The following is a 19,112-nucleotide window of genomic DNA, read 5'->3' on the forward strand; positions in this document are numbered from 1 at the left end:
CCTCATTTAATATTACTCCTTACATCCAGTCTGTCAGAATGGCCTGGTTTTACTTCAAAAATGAATGACTCTCCTCCATGCCACCATCTCACTAAAGCAAAGGCTGGCAAACATTTTCTGTAGAGTCAGTCATTAGCTATTCGTTACTTTAGATTTTGTAGGCCATACATTCTCTTGCCCTTGTAATGCAAAAGCAACCAGACAATACATAAACAAATGGGCAGAGCTGTATTCCAATAAAACTTTATTTACAAAAAGAAATGTCAGACCAGTCTTAGCTCACAGACAGTAGTTTGCTGACCTCTGTCTTAAAGCATGCCACCATCAACTCTCCCTAAATTAAGCCTAACCAGGCTCTCTGCTCCCAGTCCACCTATTTAGAGTAATACCCCATTATTCTATATCTCATCATTTTATTGCCTCTGTAGCACTTACCATAACATTTAATTATCATGTCCACTTGTTTTTGTCTTTTTCTTCCACTAGAGAGTAATTTCCTTCCCAAGAAAAAGTTTGTACTGTTATAAATTTTATCCCCAGGACCAACACAGAGTCACACAGCAGACATTCAATGAACATGTGAATTTATTACACATTCTTTTTCTTTTTTTTTTTTTAGACAAGAGTCTCTCTGTCGCCCAGTCCGGAGTGTCATGGCACAATCATAGTTCACTGTAAACTCCAACTCCTGAGCTCAGCCATCCTCCCGCCTCAGCCTCCTGATTAGCTGGGACTACAGGTGTGCACCAACATGCCTGGCTAAAATTTTTATTTTTAGTACAGACAGGGTCTCGTTTACTTTGCAGGCTGGACTTAAAACTATCCTCCAGCCTCAGCTTCCCCAAAGTACTGGGATTACAGGTGTGAGCCACTGCGCCTGGCCTATTACAAATTATCGATCTCATAGATCCTTGGTATCTTGCGAGAGAGAAAACTAAAAAGTACATAAACATATACATAACTGTAAAAAGTGCATTGGAAGAAAAATGCTATGAGAAGGGAGTATTGAGAAATGTAATTTAAAAGGGAAAGGGGTCTAAGAACTGTATTTCAGATAAGTGTACAGCAAGCGCAAAAAAAAAACAAAACCTTAAGGGAATCACACAACTTATTGGAGTATTTTTGGTTTCTGAGTTTGGGTAATTTCTAGAATGAAAAAAATTCAGCTAAGTTTGAGTTAGAAATGGAATCTCTCAATATCCAAACTACAGAACAACTGCTTAAATTGTGAGGATTTCCTGTTGGATTTAACAGGGTTAAGTCTCCTATAATTTAATGAGTCGAAATCATTTGTTTTGGTTTAAACTAATTATCAATTCAATTCATTCTGGTGATGGGGTCTCTCTCTCCCTCTTTCACTCCAATGGCCTCCTCGCTATTCCTCAAGCATGTTCCTACCTCGGGGCCCTGGAGCTTTCTGCTCCTTCCACCAATAAATACCAGAGTGACTAGATCTATCAGAAGGAATGAACGTCCCAGTCACCATAATCTCCACTTGGCAGCTTCATCTATTTATTTTTAGCTGCCAGTCTCCTATAGGTATTTATATGTGTGGCCCCTGAATTACAGCATCATCAATTCCTAGACCTCAGAATTCAGGCTTGTAACTTGCCCTCTCTGAGCTTTAGCTCTGAATTCATCTAGTTAATGAGATTGATATCTTCCTCAAAAGAAAGCAAGTAGTTAAACAATCAGCATATTGGTGGGCTCAGGAAAATCACTCAATACCCGGTAGCTTTTGTTATACAGCACAATTATTAATGAAAGCTATTCATTTGGGTGCCAGAAGGCATCCCAGATGACTTGTGGTAGATTATCACACCTTCTTTAAACCTCCTATTTAAGGCAGAATATAATGCCCTGACTCAATAGGCAATAAACCTCCACTGAACTAAATATCTCAACCTTCATTTACCTACTTACAACAAACGTCTGCCATTCACTAACAACTGGGCATACAACGATAAAGAATGAAAATGACGTTTACTGAGTGCTTAATATGGGCCAGACGCGGGGTCACATAAATGCTTTGCGTATTGTCCACGTCATTTAAAAATCACAAGAACCTAGTAATGAACCCAGTTTTACAAATGAGGAACCTGCCCAAAGTTGCTCAGCAAGTAACTGTCAGAGGCAGCACTAGATCCCAGGGGCTGACCCCCGAGTCCAGGTTCTCAACACTGAATCGGAGATTTGGTCCCAGGCCTGCAGGGGGTTCACAATCTGCAGCTGTCACTGAAGACGATCTACAGGGCAAACCCCAACCCGAAGGGCACCGGCGAGAACTGGTCCAACGCGACGCAGCAGACAGGCCTCTGGGTAAGGGGCGAGCGCGGAGCTGGTACCTTTGCCCGCGGTTTCCGCGCAGGGCTGTGGCGCCGAGGGATCCATCCGGCCAGGGGGAGGGGCCGAGCCCGGCTGCACGTAACACCCGGAAGGCGGAGGACAGCGAGGTGGCTGGCCGGTGGGCCAATGGCGGCCAACGCCACTTCCGGTCGCCCTCCGAGCATCGCTCTCCGGCAACCCGAAGCCACGGGAAGGAGGAGGGGAATCCCAGCTAAGGCAGCGACTAAGGGAACCCGAGGAGAACGGGAGGGCGACGTCCGGAGCGGCGGCAGAGCCACGGGACGCTGTGTGAGGCTGGCAAGGCGGTGTTCACCTAGTTCTTTCGGGCTCCGCCGCCGCCGGTGGAGAACACGAGGCCAGCATTGCGACCCCCAAATCTCCTCCTCAGGATCTGACCTCAGTCTCCTAACCCCGCAACTTCCATCCCGGCCTTGGAAAATCCCGCGAGAACGGGCTGCCGAATTGTCACTGGGATCCTGCGAGAACGAAATCTTCCTTTCCGTGGGCGGAGCCATCTTCCCGATGTCTCGCCCCTAGGAGGCCTGTAGCAGGAAGGGCCGCGGGAGTTGCGAGTGTCGCGAGGTTTGAGGTCGCTGGGTGGGCCGGGCGCTGAGCGACGCTGGTCATAACTGGGGGGCTTGGGAAGGCAGTGGCTGTGAAGGGCCACTGAGGCGGTGGAGGCCTGGCAGAGGGCGTCCCGGCGGTCGCGGCTCTTGGCTTCTCGGTGGAGCTTGGTTCGTCCGTGGTGGTGCCGCACCCCAGGAACTTCCAGGAGCCAGTCCCTCCTTGGAGAGCTCCCCGGGACACCCACAGGTGCCAAGTGAAACTAGCGCGTTTTCTTGGATCCTACACTTTGTAGTGAATCATAAATACTTTAAATACAAAGCCAACAACATTTGCTGGGAATAAACGTAAAAATACTGTTAAAGTGTAAAGTTTTCCTTCGTCCCTCTGACGTTTCTGGCGGGTCGCTGAACGCGGGAGACTCAGCCGTCTGCTCTGAGCCCGGAGCATCTGAGGCAGCCGCGCCCACCCGCGAGGTGCAGGAGGTACACGGCCCCTGACGCTCCCAGGCAGCGCAGACAGAGGGATCCGTAAGTGGCTTCCGCGCTTGTTACCATTTGCATACTCTAAGGTATTTCATGGATTGAGTGAAATACCTGACGGGGCCTGTATCCGTTCCCTATTGCCGCAATAACCAGTGACCACAAACTTTGTAGCTTGAAACAGCACAAATATATCATCTTGCATTTATTGTCTCGCGGTTCTGTAGGTCAGAAGTACTACTGGGTGTAACCTTAGCTGCACTCCTTTCTGGAGACTCCACAGGACCATCCTTAGCTTGCCTTCGCCAGCTTCTGTCAACATTCGTTGCCTTTGGCCCCTTCCTGCATCTTCAAAGCCAGTGACGTGCCATCTCCGACCCTTCCATCCTCAAGTCTACCGCTGATGGCAGCTGGAAAAGATTCTGAGGGCTCACCTGAGCAATCCAGGATCATCTTCCCATTTCCAGGCCTCTGCCCTTGATCACATCAGCGGAATCCTTTTGCCATGTAAGCTAATATATTCACGAATTCCAGAGATTAGGAAATAAACATCTTTGGGGGATCATTATTCTGCCTACAGTAGTGTCTTAAGAAAACAATATGGCTGTTTGCTCTGCAAATAGATCTCAATTCTTTGGCAGATACTAAAAACCAGTAGTATGTGTTCATAAAATGCTTCATTTAAAATATAACTTGTTTGCTTACCACCAGGTAGTAACTTTAAGCCTAAGTGAAACATCTAACTCAGCCATCTCTGTGTGAGATGTTGGCCAGGTCACTTCTCTGTGTTTTATTGTCCTCACCGATCACTGTAACAGTGAGACTAATAATAGTAAACTACCTAAAAAGGGTAATTGTAAAAAATAAGATGAGTAAAACTCCTAAAACAGTGACTGGTCATAGTAAGGAATATATGTGTTGTTATTACTGTTATTATCAATGGAATGCATCCACTCGAAAGTTGCATTCTACATAGACATTATGTCAGTTTAATATTTTGGCTAATAGGCCGGGCGCGGTGGCTCATGCCTGTAATCCCAGCACTCTGGGAGGCCGAGGTGAGCAGATCACGAGGTCAAGAGATGGAGACCATCCTGGCCAACATGGTGAAACCCCGTCTCTACTAAAAATACAAGAATTAGCTGGGCATGTGATGGCACATGCCTGTAGTCCCAGCTACTTGGGAGGCTGAGGCAGCAGAATCGCTTGAACCTGGGAGGCGGAGGTTGCAGTGAGCCAAGTTTGCATCACTGCACTCCAATCTGGCGACACAGCAAAAAACACTACTGATTATAATTGTAATTCTTGATTCTAACATACACCTTGATATTGGAAATCTTAAAATCTAGAAAAATCTGCTTCTTGTTACTGATGGATTGTATCTCTTTTCACATTGTCTCTAAAATCAAAATGCAAATTGACATTTTAATCAAGCTTATTTTTTTCCCCTACAACTACCAGGGAAGAAGTTTGATTTTTTTTCCCTCTCTGAAATGACTAGTTGTGTAATTTTGTCTTATTTTTCCAGAGGTCCATTGAGTTAAGATGTAGCTCTTGACAGAGCTGACCTCTAATTAGAAGGGATAAGCAAATTCAGAAATAAATTTTGGTTTAAATGGAAGGTATCATCTGGTTGAAGGAATACCCTTGTGACTAACAAAAGAGGAGGATACCTCATTTTCTGAGTGTTTATTATTTAACCTCACTGCTGTACTTACAATGTATACTGAAGCAGAAATAATCATGACATGAAAATATGTCCTAGTGAACTAGTTGCTTCATAAAACTAGATATCCTCAAATATTCCTTCCCCCACCTAACAGTAGCTTTTGTCTCTGCATTGACATCCTTGTGTAGGTGCTGATATTGTGACATCTACCACTGTCAGTCCAGTCACTTCAAAGTTAAATTGAATATCTTGTAAAATATTACGGAATTCCTGTAGTTAATATGTGTGATGTTAGATAAATCACATAAATGAACTGAATCACATACAAAACTTTTGGCAAAGGAGGATCTAGCAAAAATTAAGCCAATTATAACTACAGAAGAGAAAAAAATAACACAGATGGTGATAACACAGCCATTTCAAAAGAGGCTCATGGAAGGAAGGTTAAACCCACCAGTAATTTGCCAAAAAATAGTCTCTCTTTATCTTCATACTACAAGAGTCAAATACATATCTGTATGTGATTGACAGATCTCCAGAATTGTGAGTTAATGTAGCAAAAAGGCTCCAGGAAAAATAGATGTGAAACTCTTAAGACAACACGAGAAATTAAGTCTTTGAGTTTCAGTTAGATGATTTTAGGTTGCAGCATTTCTCCATTCATACATTGTTCCAGCCAATGGAAAAAAAAAGAAGAAGGAAGCAAAGATGAGTGAAGGCAAGAGAAAGAAGATAAAATAGATCTGTCCTTCCTTGCCACAAATAACCTAAATCTTAAAGTTTAAAACTCAACGTTGCACAACAATGTGAACATACTTAACACTATTCAACCATACACTTAAAAATGGTTAAGAAGGTACATTTTATATAATGTGTTCTTTCTTACCACAATTATAAAGCAAAACACAGCAAAAAAGCTCCAGCCAAAGAAAGAAGAATTTGAGGCTTGAACGAGGTATAGTGAAAGATATATAGAGTAAGTGTTAGAATATTCAGCAACACCATTTTTACTTCATAGACTCAATAGACTCAAATAATAGAACATTTAATACCTCATGTCAGATAAGTATAAAAATCCTGCAACAAAACACCAAGAACTACTGGTTGAAATATGTTTATAAAAACTCTAAAGATGTAAAAGCCAATGCTTATACACTGTTGATGGGAATGTAAATTAGTACAACCTCTATGGAAAACAGTATGGAGATTTCTCAAAGAACTAAAAATAGAATTACCATTTGATGCAGGAATCCCACTACTGAGTATCTATCCAAAGGAAAGTAAATCATTATATTGAAAAGACACCCACACTTGTATGTTATCACAGTGAAGTTCACAATAACAACATCATGGAATCGATCTAAGTGTCTATCAAGAGACGACTGGATAAAGAAAATGTAGTATATAAACACCATGGAATATAATGCGGCCATAAAAAAAAAGAATTAAACCATGTCTTTTGCAGCCACATGGATGGAGCTGGGTGCCATTATTCTAAGCGAAATGACTCAGAAACAGAAAATCAAATACCACGTGTTCTCACTTAAAAATGGGAACTAACTAATAGGTACATATGGACATGCAGAAGGAAATAATAGACACAGAGGACTCCAAAAGTGGGTAGGATGGGAGAGAGGTGAGGGTTGAAAAATTATCTATTGGGAACAGTGTTCACTTTTTGAGTGATGGGTACAGTGGAAGCGCAAACCTTACCATTATGCAATATATCCATGTAACAAACCTGTATTGTACCCTCTGAATCTATAAACATTTAAAAAATAAAAAATAAATCTCAAAATACATAGCTGAGCTTTCAAGAAGTATGTGAAATACTCATAGACCAAAAATAAGGAAGGAACTGAAAACTAGTTTATTAAGATGGCACTTATACCACTCCTTTCCTGGACACATTTGTCTGGCTCAGTTACAAAAAGGTCTGGATTTTAACAGGCTTCTGGGAGCAGAAGACATAGTCTTAAGCTCCCACAACGTCCCACCTTGAAACGGAGCCTCTCATTTGAAATCAGAAAGCTTGCAAGGTGAGCTAGAAGAAAAAAGTCTGGACAGCAGAAAAGGAGGAGGATGAAGAAGGATTTGTCTGTCTTGGCATGGGACTTTTGAAGGGGTATTGTTAATTCCATCTGAAATGTTGAAACCACAGCTATGCCCTCAAATTTAGGATTTGAATGTATACAATCTGCATTACCTAGGAAACCCCAAGCCAAGATAGTAGCGTAATGTAGTGCCCGGTTAATTGCATCTAGGTTGCTAGAAAGAAGCACACACATCCTTTCTAGAGGGAAACGTTAAAACAAGGACTCCTCGGAATTTCTGGAGATAAAGTCTCATCTAACAATTCACAACCCTAAAGCTGCAAAACATACACAGAAACAAGCCATCATGAACAAGGGCCAGGAGAGAAAACAAACAACAGAAATAGAGCCCTAGAAATTTTAGCTAATCGAAGTAATCGATAGAAAGGGGTTTATAAAGTGTGGTTAAAATACATGTTGATATTTTTAAAAACTGAACTGAAAACTTAGGAAACAAGGCATTGTTAAAACAGATTTTTTAAAAAGAACCAGAACTTCTTAAAATAAAATTGATTATTGAGATGGAAAACTCAATGGTAACTTAAAGAGCAAATTCAACATACCCTACTAGAGAATTTGTGAACTGAAAGATCTAAATAAACAATCCAAAATGCAGGACAAAAAGGCCAAGTAGAAAACATAAGAGAAAAGTCTAAAGAAATGGAGACTAGGAGGCAAAAAATGAAAGAGTTGGGGTAGCTCAAAATATTAATATTATACAAAACAAGCTTTAATGCAAAAAGCTTTAGGGACAAATAAATTAACTACATAAATGATAAATGGCTTTTTTTTCTTTTTGGATATGGAGTCTTGCTCTGTTGCCCAGGCTGGAGTGCAGTGGTGCAGTCTCAGCTTACTGCACCCTCCCCTGCCTCAGCCTCCCGAGTAGCTGGTACTACAGGCGCACGCTGCCACGCCCAGCTAATTTTTTTGTATTTTTAGTAGAGATGGGGTTTCACCATTTTGCCCAGGCTGGTCTCAAACTCCTAAGCTTAGGCAATCCACCCGCCTTGGCCTCCCAAAGTGCTAGGATTATAGGCATGAGCCACCATGCCCAACCTCTTTTTTTTTTTTTTTTAAACCAAGGAGGTAAAAATGTTCTCCACCTAGAAATCAGTATTGAAGAATATTTTTAAGGATGATATATTCTGAAATGTAAAAACACATTTCTAAATAACTTACGAGCCAGAGAAAAAATCATGATTGCCAAGACCAGCTCGGCTGGGGAGACCCTAACCCAGCAGCACTAGAGAAATTAAAGACACACACACAGAAATATAGAGGTGTGAAGTGGGAAATCGGGTCTCACAGCCTGCAGAGCTGAGAACCTCGAACAGAGATTTACCCACGTGTTTATTAACAGCAAGCCAGTCATTAGCTTGCTGTAGATATTATAACTAAGATAACTTAGTTTCTGTAGATATTAAATTAACTGAAAGTATCCCTTATGGGAAATAAAGGGATGGGCCGAATTAAAGGAATAGGTTGGGCTAGTTAACTGCAGCAGGAGCATGTCCTTCAGGCACAGATTGCTCATGCTATTGTTTGTGGCTTAAGAACGCCTTTAAGCAGCTTTCTGCCCTGGGCAGGCCAGGTGTTCCTTGCCCTCATTCCAGTAAACCCACAACCTTCAGTGTGGGCGTTATGGCCATCATGAACATGTCACAGTGCTGCAGAGATTTTGTTTATGGCCAGTTATGGGGCCAGTTTATAGCCAGATTTTGGGGGGCCTGTTCCCAACAATGATGAAGACTAGAAAGTAAATATGCAACAGACCCCAAAAATGGAATGTGTTTAGACAGACGGTTTCAGCTGGTCCTAAGATGACAAAGCCCACATTTTCTTATAAGGTAATATTCCATGTAAGATTACCAAAGGAAGTCATTAACACAGATTTTACTATCCTAATTCCTCGCCTACATGTAGAATATAAAAGGATTGGCAATGGGAGATTAGAGGAAGAGAAGATGTTTTTGACACAGCTATTGCAGTGGCATGTCTCTCCTCCAGATAAACAAAAGGGGCTTCAGAGGGATCACCTGGAAATTTTGGTATGCATTCCCTAGAATTTGTGGGATATGGTGAACTATTTGACTCAAACTTTAGATATCTGAAGGGGAGGTACTATGGATGGCTAACTGCTCTGAAATGTAATAGGAAAGATTCACACTTTTGGGGCCACTTCACTCCCAGAGTTTACTGTTAGGAAAGGATGCACATTTCCTCTGGTGTAAATGTAGGTCATAGGTAAGTGAAAGCCAGCGGAACTATCAAGATGACCCCAGGAGGAGATCTGAACAGCCGGATGTCTAACGGAAAGTAGTGACTTTGAAGAACACAGAAAAGCACCCAAGAGAGAAAGACACCCAAGGAGAACCTCTGCAATCTCACGGCAGTGCTGGTTAAATAAGACCTTTCCTGTTCCCTTTTTTTTTTTTTAGACAGAGTCTGCTCTGTCACCCAGGCTGGAGTGCAGTGGTGCCATCTCTGCTCACTGCAACCTCCACCTTCCAGGTTCGAGCAGTTCTCCTGCTTCAGCTTACGAGCGTCTGGGACCACAGGCGAGCGCCACCACATCTGGCTAAGTTTTGTATTTTTAGTGGAGACGGGGTTTCACCATGTTGGCCAGGCTGGTCTCAAACTCCTGACCTCAAGTAATCCGCCCGCCTTGGCCTCCCAAAGTGCTGGGATTACAGGAGTGAGCCACCTCGCCTGGCCCTCGTTCCTTATTTTTATCTCTTTTTCCAAATCAACCCTAAAGAAGTTGGAAGCAGCTTAGAAAGTAGGAGAGGAAGGTGAGGCATAAATCATATAAAAGAAGCAATCACCCCCACATTTTCCCCTGCCAACCACTTGCCTGTACCAAGTGTGAGCTCTGAAAGGAGAAGTCTTTAGGGTTGAACAAGTGTTGAAGTCTTAATTTTTTTTTCATTACGTGGACTTTACCAAACTAACTTTTTGTTTGTCTCTTTTTAGTGGCTAGAAGTGACCCCAGGATTTTTTTTATTATCAAGAGAGACTAGAAGAATCATGAGACTTTTCCTAGTCGCCTTTCAAGAATATGAAGAAAAAAATGGTTCTCAAAGTGGGTTTGAATGAGTATTGTTCAAATAAATGAACTTATATTCATATTTCATCCCCAGAGTCCTGCTGTTTCAACATCCATTAGAACTGAGTAATAATACTACATATCAAAGTTTGTGGGACATTGCTAAAGTGTAAAAAATGCTTATATTGAAAAAGAAGAAAAGCTGAAAATTAATTGTCTGTGCTTCCAACTTTAAAAAAGGACAACAAACTAATCCTAAAGAAACTAGAATAAAAGGAAAAAATAAAAAACAGAAGTTAAAGAGTAATTAAAAAAACACAATAGAGATGATCAACAAAGCCAAAAGTTGATTCTTTGAAAAAGATTAATGAAGTAGGCAAACCACTGGTGAAATGAATCAAGAAAAGTAGAGAAAAAACTCAAACATTAGGAATGAAAAATAGGGCAATGTTAAAGAGAATTCAAATATTAGAAAAATATGGGAGTATAATAAAAATGATTTCATGCCAAAGTGTTTAAATGTACACTGCCTTAAAAATATATATTAAAAAGGGGCCAGACACTGTGGCTCACACCTGTAATCCCAGCACTTTGGGAGGCTGAGGTGGACGGATCACAAGGTCAAGAGATCAAGACCATCCTGGCTAACACGGTGAAACCCTGTCTCTACTAAAAATACAAAACATTAGCTGGGCATGGTGGCACGTGCCTGTAGTCTCAGCTACTCAGGAGGCTGAGGCAGGAGAATCGCTTGAACCCGCAAGGAAGAGGTTGCAGTGAGCCAAGATGGTGCCACTGGACTCCAGCCTGGGTGACAGAGCGAGACTCCGCCAAAAAAAAAAAAAAAAAAAAAAAACTAAAAGGAAAAGAAGCACTGAAGAAATCTATAACCATTGGAGAAGCTTGAGTCAGTAGTTGATAATGTCCCTCTGAGAAAAGACCAGACATAAGTGACTTACAGGAAAGTTCTGCCAAATGTCAAAGAGAATAGATAAATATCACATAAACTCTTCCGGAGAATACAAGAAAAGGAACACTCCCCCCAACTTATTTTATAAACTTGGTTAAATCTTGATAGCAAAATTTAATAAGGACACCATGACACATGAAATCATAAGCAAATTTTACTTACAGTTATACACAAAAATTCTAAACAAAATACTGGACAACTGAATCTAATTTTGAATAATACTAGCAAGAATAATAATAATAATAATAATGCATCATGACCAAGTTGGGTTTATCTCAGGAATGCAAATATAGTTTAAAAGTGGAAAATCTAGTAGTGACGTTTACCACTCTAAGAAATAAAGAAGAAAAATTATGTCATCTCAATGAACCAAAAAATTTTCTAAAATCCAACCAAATATTGGCAAAAAAGCAATAAAGGGCTGGACGTGGTGGCTCACGCCTGTAATCCCAGCACTTTGGGAGGCCGAGGCGGGCGGATCACGAGGTTAGGAGACCAAGACCATCCTGGCTAATACGGTGAAACCCCATCTCTACTAAAAATACAAAAAATTAGCCGGACGTGGTGGCGGGCGCCTGTAGTCCCAGCTACTCGGGAGGCTGAGGCAGGAGAATGGCGTGAACCCGGGAGGCGGAGCTTGCAGTGAGCTGAGATCGCGCCACTGCACTCCAGCCTGGGTGACAGCGAGATTGCGTCTCAAAAAAATAAATAAATAAATAAAAAGCAATAAAGGAAAATTCCTTAACTTATTAAGTTAAGGAATAAAGACACTCTTTATTAAAGAATATCTATTCGAAACCTGCAACAAGCATGATAGTTAACGATGAAATGTTAGATGAAATGTTAGAAATGATGAAATGTTAATGACAATAGATTAAAACCATAAACACAATGATGTCTGTTATCACTACTTCTACTCATCATTGATCTTAACCATTTCAATAATAAAAGATACTATATGTAAATTATAGATATTGAGAAGGAAGACTCAAAACCGCTACTATTCACAAACAATATTATTATTCACACAAAAAGCAAGAGAATATGCAAATAAATCTTTAGAATAAGAGAATTCAACATAGTTTGAGGATACAAGTGCAATTTATAAAAATCAACTATTTCTGTAGCTACACAAGTTAGAAAGGTATAATTTTTTAAATGTATTTTTACAGTAGCAACCAATAATATGTAAGAATAGCTAATAATTATCTAAAAATGTGTGCAAGTTGCTTATAGAGACAATAATAAAACCATATTGTAAACTTACATGGAAGGAGAGATATACCATATTCATGGTATAAAAAAATAATAAAGATGTCAGTTTTTCCAAAGTCATTCATAGTGCAATTCCTTGCCAAATTACTGGCAGGTTTTTTTCCCCTGGACTTTGACACGAGGATTGTAAAATTTATATGCAAGTGTGAAGTGCCAAGAATGATCAAGGCAATTTTGATAAAACATCAAAAAGGAAAAGAGGAAAAAATGGTGATGGAACTTTTTTTTCACAGAGGAGGGAAATAGGGTTGAACTTCTTATCCTATACACAAAGTTAAATTCAAAGTAAATTAAAAGCAAAATGTAAAATGCAAAACTTTTAGAAAACTTTAAAATTAGAAAAAATGTAAAAACCAATCCAACAAGTTATTTTTACACATTCAAATTTTCCAGTCATCCCCGCACAGCTGTCAAGTATCAAATGAGTGGTAAAGTACTAGAATGATAAAAGAAGTGGTATAGTTATGCCACTTGTAGGACTACTTATAAAGCAGCTGCCTTCCTAGACATGCTTTTATCCTAACTCTTTAAATGAATAGGATTGTATTATATTGTTTACATGTCAAAATTTGCATGTCAATGATGCATATATGGTTATGTTCAGAGCATTCCTTTTGGCATTCTTTTGTTTTTTAATGTCAGATTTTAATTTAATGACAAATGCAAAAAATATAAACATGAAACATTTATGAGATTTGTGTTATATGTGATTAACTTATTATAAAAATAATCAGCATAAAACACTAGCATGTCCGTATAAGAACATGCTACTCATCTTTGTTAGCTTTAAATAAACAAAGGTAGGATGTTTAAAATGTAAACGTAAATCAATAGATTAACATTGCTTTAATAAATACAACAAATGCAGACTTAATTACAATAAAATTTAAAATGCTAAAACTAATTCTTGAAAGTTAAATTACGAATTGAATAAGATTTCACATAAAATATTGACAAATAATACTTGGACTTAATCCTTATTATCCTTCCCTCATACATATCCAAAAGTGGTGTAGCATAGAGAGCTGGCTGATACAAGTTCCACAGAAAGACTTTTTCCCATCTAGAAAAATACAAAAATGTATTTTTCCAACGAATAAGCTCCAAAAATCAATTACATATTCATAATAGAATCTTACCTCCTCCACCCCGTAAAGATTCTAAAGTAATATGAATTATATTTGAAGGACATCAAGATAATCCTCCCCCAAAATGTAGATTTATAATATTGTGTAAATCTGCATGGAAGCATTACATATTTGAATCATATGTAAAATCATAGGGTGAAAAATTTTTTCTATTCTTACCATGGACTTCCCTAGTGGTCTTCAGATTACATGACCTATAGGATCCATTTCAAGTCTAAAATTCTATGTGATTTCTGCTGAAGATCACTTTTCTCTCTGTTATTTTAGAATGCATCACCTCATCTTTGGCAACTTTCCTTGAATTGAATTCTGATTGCTTAAATTCTTCAAGCAAGGCAGACTTTTTCCAAAGAGAAGCTATATAGACATGGTTTAAATTTTTTAAGTTCAAATTTTATCTATATACTTTGTAAAGATTATTACCAAAGTTTTACTTTTCAAAAATGTTCCCAAAGTAATTGACAGCTTAGGTACCACGAAACAAGGGTAAAGAGAATTCTATGGCCATTACAAGATATGCAGACTTGAATAGTTGATTCTGAATGCAAATATAATATTATACTTCATTTATAAGGATCATTTTTATCACATTGCCCTAAATTAGAATGCAATGGCATGATCTGGGAATTGACAGTGTTTGGTTAAAAAGAAATTAACTTGAGGAATTAAGGGAAACATAAAAAGCATGTAAAAGGTAAGTGAGTTTATTTTTAAACTGGATACTATTTTTTTTTTTAATATAAAGCAACTCTTTCAGGGGAACTGCTCCCTCCAATTTATGCATAGATGATTTGACAGACTGGTTGAAATATCCCACACCACTTTTGCACAGTGGAAATGCAAAACCCAAAGAATTCATATTTTCAAGATTGTTAACACCTTCTCAAATTTCTATAATTCATTCAATTTCTGTAGAAAAACATGAACTTTATTTTTCTTACTATTAATTATTTATATAGCTCAGTTTCACAAATAGGTTCTCAATATCTAAACGCCTGCAATAATTTCACTGTTGAAACCATTTTCTTAAATTTTTTATACATTTCCTAGTGTTGTCACAATAAGGCCTCGTATGACTGTGAATTGTCCTTGGGCTTTTTATATTCACAACCAGAAGAGGATCTCTTTTCTTTTTCTATCAACCTTTTTAATACTTTTTTTTTTTTTTTTTTTGAGATGGAGTCTTGCTCTGTCTGAAGTGCAATTGCACGGGCGCGATCTTGGCTCATTGCAGCTTCCACCTCCTGGGTTCAAGCGATTCTCCTGCCTCAGCCTCCCGAGTAGCTGGGACTACAGGTGCCCGCCAGCACGCCTAGCTAATTTTTTGTTATTTTTAGTAGAGACGGGGTTTCACCGTGTTAGCCAGGATGGTCTCGATCTCTGACCTCTTGATCCACCCGCGTCGGCCTCCCAAAGTGCTGGGATTACAGGCGTGAGCCACCACACTGGCCCTATTACTTTTCTTAAAGAAAGATTATGTCAGTTCCTAAGTCTGTGGCACCCTGAAAATTTACATGCCTGTTAAAGGTGGACATTTGTACTGTATTTTTAGATGATAGTTAAGAAAAGTAGATGATGGGGGGAGTTCACACATGGTTGAATATCATTAGAAAATAATAAATCCACTAAGCAAAATAAGCCTAAGACCATAACAAAGATGAATTAAATGAAGAAAGTCCCCATTCTGTCTTCTACTTTTGTTTGTGTTTTAACTTAGCATTCATTGATAAAAGAGGATATTCCTGAAGGAAAAAAGTTAAAATTACCACTCTTTTCTGCTTTTAAGTATTTTACTTATTATATAGTGGTACGTATCACTAGTCTAAAGGAGTAAAGTACAAATTTGTTGTCTATATTATTCCTTCAAAAACGTGGTTTTTCCAAGTTGGTCACAGTTTAGTAGGGAAGAAAAGGTTGTAAATCAAGTACAAGTACAGAGTGATACTATACTGTATAAATACATACTGACGTGTTTTTGACCAAGACTAGTATCTTTCAGATTTCAGATATGAGTGTATAAGCCAATGGTAATTTGCATGGTTCTTTTCCTAACTATGTATTTTTAAAGATTTATTATAACCTGTAGACCATCTACTGAAACTAACTCAGTTTAGTGTTAAATTCTATTAAATGTCTTATTTGCTGTAAAAAATCCCTAGTTATTGAGACAAATTACAAAAGAAATAATATATTTTAGAAAATCTTAGAAAAGTTGCCAGTCACTTGGGTGACTATTCAGTTATTCATTCATTCAACAAATATTTATTTAGTACATCTACCATATACTAAGAACACTGCTAGGCACTGAAGATATAGCTATGAAACAGAAAAACATAGTTCCTACCCTCATAAAACCCAAAGTCAAATCAATGCATCCAAAAATTTTGGCTAAAACATGGAGAGTACACAAATTCTTACGTAGTTAAATAATACAGCTATTATTGGAATCATTTTCATACTTAGACACATTATATAGTAAAATTTAAGAATATCAAAGGCAAATTTCTAAAAGCTTTCAGAAAGAAACAGATCACTTACAAATGAACAGGTAACATATTCATATTAGACACTTCAAAAACTTCTGCAAAAAGACAACTGAGTTGGTCGGGTGCAGTGGCTCATGCCTGTAATCCCACCACTTTGGGAGGATGAGGTGGGTGGATCACGAATTCAGGAATTCGAGACCAGCCTGGCCAACATGGTGAAAGCCCACCTCTACCAAATTTACAAAAATTAGCTGGGCATGGTTGCATGCACCTGTAATTCCAGCACTTTGGGAGGCCGAGGTGGGCAGATCACGAAGTCAGGAGTTAGAGACCAGCCTGGCCAGCATGGTGAAAGCCCACCTCTACTAAATATACAAAAATTAGCTCAGCATGGTGGCACGTGCCTGTAATCCCAGCACTTTGGGAGGTTGAGGTGGGCAGATCACGAAGTCAGGAGTTCAAGACCAGTGGTAAAAGCCCACCTCGACTAAATATGCAAAAATTAGCCGGGCATGGTGGCATGTGCCTGTAATCCCAGCTACTCCGGAGGCTGAGGCAGGAGAATCGTTTGACCCTGGGAGGCGGAAGTTGCAGTGAGCTGAGATTGTGCCACTGCACTCCAGCCTGGGTGACAGAGCGAGACTCTGTCTCACAAAACAAAACAAAACACTGAGTTACAGTTTTTTGGGGGTTTTTTTTGAGATGGAGTCTTGCTCTGTCACCAGGCTAGAGTGCAGTGGTGCAATCGGTTCACTGCAATCTCCACCTCCCAGGGTCAAGCTATTCTCCTGCCTCAGCCTCCCAAGTAGCTGGGACTACAGGTGTGCACCACCAATCACAGCTAATTTTTGTGTTTTTTGTAGAAATGGGGTTTCACCATGTTGGCCAGGATGGTCTTGATCTCTTGACCTCGTGATCCGCCTGCCTTGGCCTCCCAAAGTGCTGGGATTACAGGCGTTAGCTACCATGCCCAGCCTGAGTTATACTTTTTTAGTATTGCAGAAGAAAATCTTTGAAGCTAGAATCTTGCACTCATCTAGATTGGCATTTAAATATGAAAAGTGCAATTGAAATAATCTCAGCCATATAAAACCTCAGAAAGGTTGCAACAAAAAGACCCTCTTGAAAATCTTGGCTACAATAATAGTAGGAGACTTTAATACCATACTCTCAATGGTGAGTATTACAAGTAGAGAGAAAATTAATAAATAAATAAATAACACAAGCAACACTGTAGACAATTAGACTAACAGACATATAGAGAATACTATGCCCAACAACAGCAGAATACATATATTTTCTCAACTGCACAGGGAACATTCTCCAGGGTAGACCATGTGTTAGGTCACAAAACAAGCCTGAACAAATTTAAAAATATTGAAATCATACTGTGTATCTTTCCCAATCAAAATGGAATGAAACTAGAAATCAACAGCAGAAGAAAAAAAATTCACAAGTATGTGAAAAGTAAACAACAAACTCTTAAACAACTAAAGGGTCAAATAATAAATCACAAGGGAAATTAGAAAATATCTTGAGACAAATGAAAATAAAAACAACATACTAAAACTTACAGGATGCAGTGAATGTAGTGTGAAGAAGGAAAGTTATAACTGTAAATGCTTATATTAAAAAAGAAGAAAGGTCTCAAATCAGTGCTCTAACTTTCTACCTTATGGAACTAGAAAAACAAGTACAAACTAAACCCAAGCCTAGCAAAGAGGGGGAAAAAAACAAAACAAAGATTAAAATAGAGATGGAGAATAGAAAAATAATATAGAAATCAACAAAACTGAGAGTTGGTTATTTTAAAAGTTCAAGAAATTTGACAAACTTTTAGCTAGATTGGCTAAGAAAAGAGAGATGACTCAAGTGATTGAAATAAAAATAAAAAATGCTGATTTTATAGAAATAAAAAGAATTATGACAGTATCATGAATAATTGTACACCAACAAATTAGATAACCTAGATGAAACTGACAAATTCCTAGAAACACACAACCTAACAAAACTAAATTATAAAGAAATATAAAAATCTGAGTAGACCTTTTTAATGAGTAAGGCAATTGAATTAATAATCAAAAACCTTCTAACAAAGAAAAGCCTTGGAGCAGGTGTCTTTACTGGTGAATTCTACCAAACATTCAAAGAAAGATTAATGCCAATCCTTCTCAAACTCTTCCAAAAAAAAATGAAGAAGAGTGAGCTGTTCTTATCTAAGTCTGTAAGTCCAGCATTACGTGATATCAAAGCCAGAGAAACATGCTACCAGAAAAGAAAACTAAATATCGCTTAAGATTATTGAGGCAAAATACTCAACAAAATACTAGCAAGCCCAATTCAACAGTATATTAAAAGGATTACACACCATGACCAGGTGAGATTTATTACTGGAATACAAGGATGGTTCAATACACAAAAATCAATCAGTGTAATGCACCACATTAACAAGTAAAGGAAATAAAAACACACAATCATCTCAACTGATACAGAGAAAGCATTTGACATAGTTCAATACCCTGTCATGATTTAAAAACAAACAAACAAACAAACAAGGACTGGAAGGAAATTACCACAACGTAATAAAAGCCATGTATGAACAACACACAGCTCAAACATCATACTCAATGGTGAAAGACTGAAAGCTTTTCCAATAAGATCAGGAATAAGGCAAGGATGCTGTTTTGCCACTTCTATTTAACATAGTACTAGAATTTGTAGTCAGTGCAGTTAGGTAAGAAAGAAAAATTAAAGGCATCGCAATTGGAAAAGAAGGAGTAACATTGTCTCTGTTCACAGATGATATCATTTTACATGTAGGAAACCCTAGAGATTCTACACAAACAAATCTGTTAGAGCTAATAAACTAATTTGGGAAAGCTGCAAAATCACAAAATTGACATGCAAAAATCATTGCTTTTCTATACATTAGCAATGAATAATCCAAAAAGGAAATTAAGAAAATATTTCAACTTACAATAGCATCTCCTTCAGCCACAAACAATAACAACAAAAACCACTTAGGAATTA

General features: G+C 38.7%; 2 protein-coding genes across 12 annotated transcripts in view; one reads left to right on the forward strand and one right to left on the reverse strand.

Moving 5' to 3' along the window:
• ERCC6L2 (ERCC excision repair 6 like 2) overlaps window positions 1-2,779 on the reverse strand; it is a 131,815-nt gene extending 129,036 nt beyond the window's left edge. For 9 of the 11 annotated variants that reach the window (XM_015118107.3, XM_028835400.2, XM_015118106.3 and 6 more), the window contains exon 1: window positions 2,346-2,779. In XM_015118107.3, the coding sequence (XP_014973593.2) occupies window positions 2,346-2,391 (46 nt within the window). In that variant the 5' untranslated portion in view covers window positions 2,392-2,779. Of the gene's footprint in view, window positions 1-435 lie in introns of all 11 variants that reach the window. The other 2 variants (XM_077966719.1, XM_015118108.3) reach the window with 1 other exon arrangement.
• LOC114672865 (putative uncharacterized protein ERCC6L2-AS1) lies at window positions 2,473-10,290 on the forward strand. Its single transcript, XM_077966726.1, is given in 4 exon segments — window positions 2,473-2,758; window positions 2,761-3,440; window positions 3,620-3,899; window positions 10,131-10,290. Coding segments are annotated over 2 exon segments (420 nt in total). The 3' UTR covers window positions 2,895-3,440; window positions 3,620-3,899; window positions 10,131-10,290.
• The last annotated feature ends 8,822 nt before the right edge of the window (window positions 10,291-19,112 follow it).

This window comes from Macaca mulatta, chromosome 15 (genome assembly GCF_049350105.2).
Source record: "Macaca mulatta isolate MMU2019108-1 chromosome 15, T2T-MMU8v2.0, whole genome shotgun sequence".
Taxonomy (NCBI): domain Eukaryota; kingdom Metazoa; phylum Chordata; class Mammalia; order Primates; family Cercopithecidae; genus Macaca; species Macaca mulatta.